Genomic DNA, 3,351 nt, shown 5'->3' on the forward strand with positions numbered 1-3,351 from the left:
CGACCCATGCTACCCTCCCCCGACCCATGCTACCCTCCCCCCACAGAATAACTATGGACGACCGCGCTCAGCACGGCCTTCCTAGTGGGGGCCGCATGCGTCCAAGGCACTCGGGATAGTGAGGTCTCCCGTGTGGACTACAACCCCCATCGTACATCTGATGGATCTGGCACAGGATGATGGGTGCTCACCCAGACGACAGCGGCGCCATGGCCTTCAGACTGTTGGGATTTCGGATCATTTTGTCCAGCGTGTTGACTATCTGAGCGAATTTGGGCCGGTGGTTGCGGTCCTTCTGCCAGCAGTCCAGCATGAGTTGGTGGAGAGCGTTGGGGCAATCCATGGGGGGCGGCAGCCGGTAATCCTGCTCAATGGCGTTTATAACCTGCAAGACAAGATGGCGGCAAGCACGCGTTACCATGACAACCTGCACAACGCCCATCATCATCATCAGCACACAATGGACTCGGCTCCTCCCACCAACAGCTCCGCCCCCTACGGCTCCCAACAAAGCCACTTACGTCCTGATTGGTCATATCCCAGTACGGCCGCTCTCCGTATGACATCACCTCCCACATGACGATGCCGTAACTCCAGACGTCGCTGGCCGACGTAAACTTCCTGTACTGAATGGCTTCTGGTGCCGTCCACCGGATGGGGATCTTCCCGCCCTGGAAGAGACACAAATCACATGACAGACTCCAAGATGGCCGCTCCCATCGCCATACCAAACCGCCCACACGCGTGCTGCTCGGAGCCAGGACACCGGTCATCCGCGACCGGCCAGGTTGGCTCCGCCTCTTCCATAGACAGGGGTCAGGGGTCAGCAGAACCAAGCTTACAGGATTCCGGAGCCTCGGCAGAGAGACGCCGACATCACCAGAATGATTTCCCAGCATGGAGGCTGGAGGGATCACCAATGGAGGGATCACCAATGGAGGGATCACCGGACAGGAAGACAGCTGTGTGTAGGAGAATGTCTTCCCCAGACATCGGGATTATGGCTGGTCGACTCGCACTGTGAGGAGAGCCGCCAAACACCTTCCCACCGCTGGCAGAGGAGAGGCGGGGGAGCCCTACCAGGAAGGACATAGATTTGGGGGGGGGTCACCTCTCTGGGCGGCGGTGCTCCGTCCTCGGCTGACAATTAAGAAGTCAGACAATTGCACGGTGATGACAGAGGGGAGGACGGGCCCCCGGGGGTCAGGACGGGCCCCGCAGTCTGTCAGTATGAAGCCGAGTATGAGAAATACGTCGGATTCCTTTCGTACAGCCAGAGATGAGACATCGGCAAAATATCCGCCTGGAAGTTCCCCCGCTGTGATCCCATCTATCTCGGGGGGCAACCCTGGCCCCCCCTCCCCCCCCAATGTATACGGCTCCCGACCACCAATAGGACGGTGCAGAACAATCACCAGAAAATGGCCCCATAATGATCCTGACCTGCAGAATGGGCGGGGCTCCCCGTGTCCCGCTGAGATATAACTCCACCCCCTTTACCTGCTCCAGTACACTCCCCAGAGACCCTCCCGGACCCCCCAATTCATGGTCCAGGGGGGGAGTCCAGGACCTCGTGTAGGAGAATTGCCTCGTACAATGGCCGTCACCTCGGGGGGGATGGGAGGTGACCACGTGATCCGCCATCATCCTGCGGAGGGGGAGGAAATGCATGATGGGTAATTATTGTGTATGGTACAGTTCCTGCGCACCAGAGCTTACACTCTACACTGTGATGAGGTGTGAGGAGGATTATGGGGTGCTGGTGAAGACCGCAGACAGCCGATCCCGCCACGCGGTGATCCTTTGCGGTGAACTGGCCGTGCGCGGTGAGGAAGGATGAATGATAGGCCCGGACAGCGGGATAGACGGCGTTCTCTTCATGCTGCTGGAACGTGAGCCATACGGGCCCCGTGTATTGTGGCCCGGCTGCTGGAATCTGAGCCATATGGGGCCCCGTGTCTCGTCGCCTGGCTGCTGGAATCTGAGCCATACGGGCCCCGTGTCTTGTGGCCCGGCTGCTGGAATCTGAGCCATATGGGGCCCCGTGTCTTGTCACCTGGCTGCTGGAACGTGAGCCAGACGGGGCCCCGTGTCTTGTCGCGTGGCTGCTGGAAGCTGAGCCATACGGGCCCCGTGTATTGTCGCCTGGCTGCTGGAATGTGAGCCATACGGGGCCCGGTGTCTTGTCGCCTGGCTGCTGGAATGTGAGCCATACGGGGCCCGGTGTCTTGTCGCCTGGCTGCTGGAATGTGAGCCATACGGGCCCCGTGTCTTGTCGCCTGGCTGCTGGAATGTGAGCCATACGGGCCCCGTGTATTGTCGCCTGGCTGCTGGAAGCTGAGCCATACGGGGCCCCGTGTCTTGTCGCCTGGCTGCTGGAAGCTGAGCCATACGGGGCCCCGTGTCTTGTCGCCTGGCTGCTGGTTAACCCCTTCGTGACGGGAGACGTACACTGTACGTGGCGAGTTATTTGCTGCACTAGAAGGCTGGTAACCAATGAGAATCAGCGGTTACCATTCATTAATGGATCCCTCAGTGTAGAGACGTCCATTAATGAAAGGGTTAACCTTATTCAGACCCCCGATACCTGAATCTGGAGAGCCGGCGTCATTCTGACAGCTCGTATAGATGGAGAGATAGTATACGGGGCTTTCACTTTCAGGAATAGACACACAGTGTACATGATGGACACGTAATGTCTCTACTCCTGATACAATGTTTCGTTAGATGGAAAAAGTGCGACAGATCGGCCCAGGTTCCTCCATACACACAGCGTAGCGTAGATCTGTTCCACCTTTTCCATCTGGACCACAGAACATCTGCAGATAATTGGAAGGGGTGTGGCCAGCGTTACACTGCCGTCGCCCTCAGACCGTGGGAGTGGCCCCGCCCACACCGGGGCGGAGCGATGGCCCCTGACCTCCCGGCCCACACCACTGCCGCCATGTTACACCTCCCACACACGTGCGGCACTCACCAGGGCGCTGGTATACGTGGGGTCCGAGGTGTCGTCCTCCAGGAAGCGCGACAGACCGAAGTCGGAGACCTTACACACCAGATTACTGTTCACCAAAATGTTCCGAGCGGCCAGATCCCGATGGACGTAATTCATATCCGCCAAGTACTTCATCCCCGCGGCGATCCCCCTCAGCATCCCCACCAGCTGGATCACCGTGAACTGACCGTCGTTTTGCTGCAGAGACACCCGAGTGAGAAGAAACCCCAATGCAAGACAAAGCAACAAGTTTACTCAACTGCCTGGGAAGGGGGCGGGGCTTGGGAAGGGCGCGGGGGCCGTGCTGGGAAGGGCGCGGGGTTGGGCAGGTCGCAGGGGCCGTGCTTGGGAAGGGC

General features: G+C 59.1%; 1 protein-coding gene across 1 annotated transcript in view; it reads right to left on the minus strand.

Moving 5' to 3' along the window:
- LOC108802636 (ephrin type-B receptor 2) overlaps positions 1-3,351 on the minus strand; it is a 5,655-nt gene that overhangs the window by 915 nt on the left and 1,389 nt on the right. Inside the window, exons 3-5 of the mRNA XM_018574492.1 lie at positions 2,978-3,193; positions 522-683; positions 192-385 (exon numbers count right to left, since the gene is read on the minus strand). Coding sequence (XP_018429994.1) covers positions 192-385; positions 522-683; positions 2,978-3,193 — 572 coding nt within the window. The remainder of the gene's footprint in view (positions 1-191; positions 386-521; positions 684-2,977; positions 3,194-3,351) is intronic.

This window comes from Nanorana parkeri, unplaced genomic scaffold (assembly GCF_000935625.1).
Source record: "Nanorana parkeri isolate BGI_ZX_2015 unplaced genomic scaffold, ASM93562v1 scaffold2998, whole genome shotgun sequence".
Taxonomy (NCBI): domain Eukaryota; kingdom Metazoa; phylum Chordata; class Amphibia; order Anura; family Dicroglossidae; genus Nanorana; species Nanorana parkeri.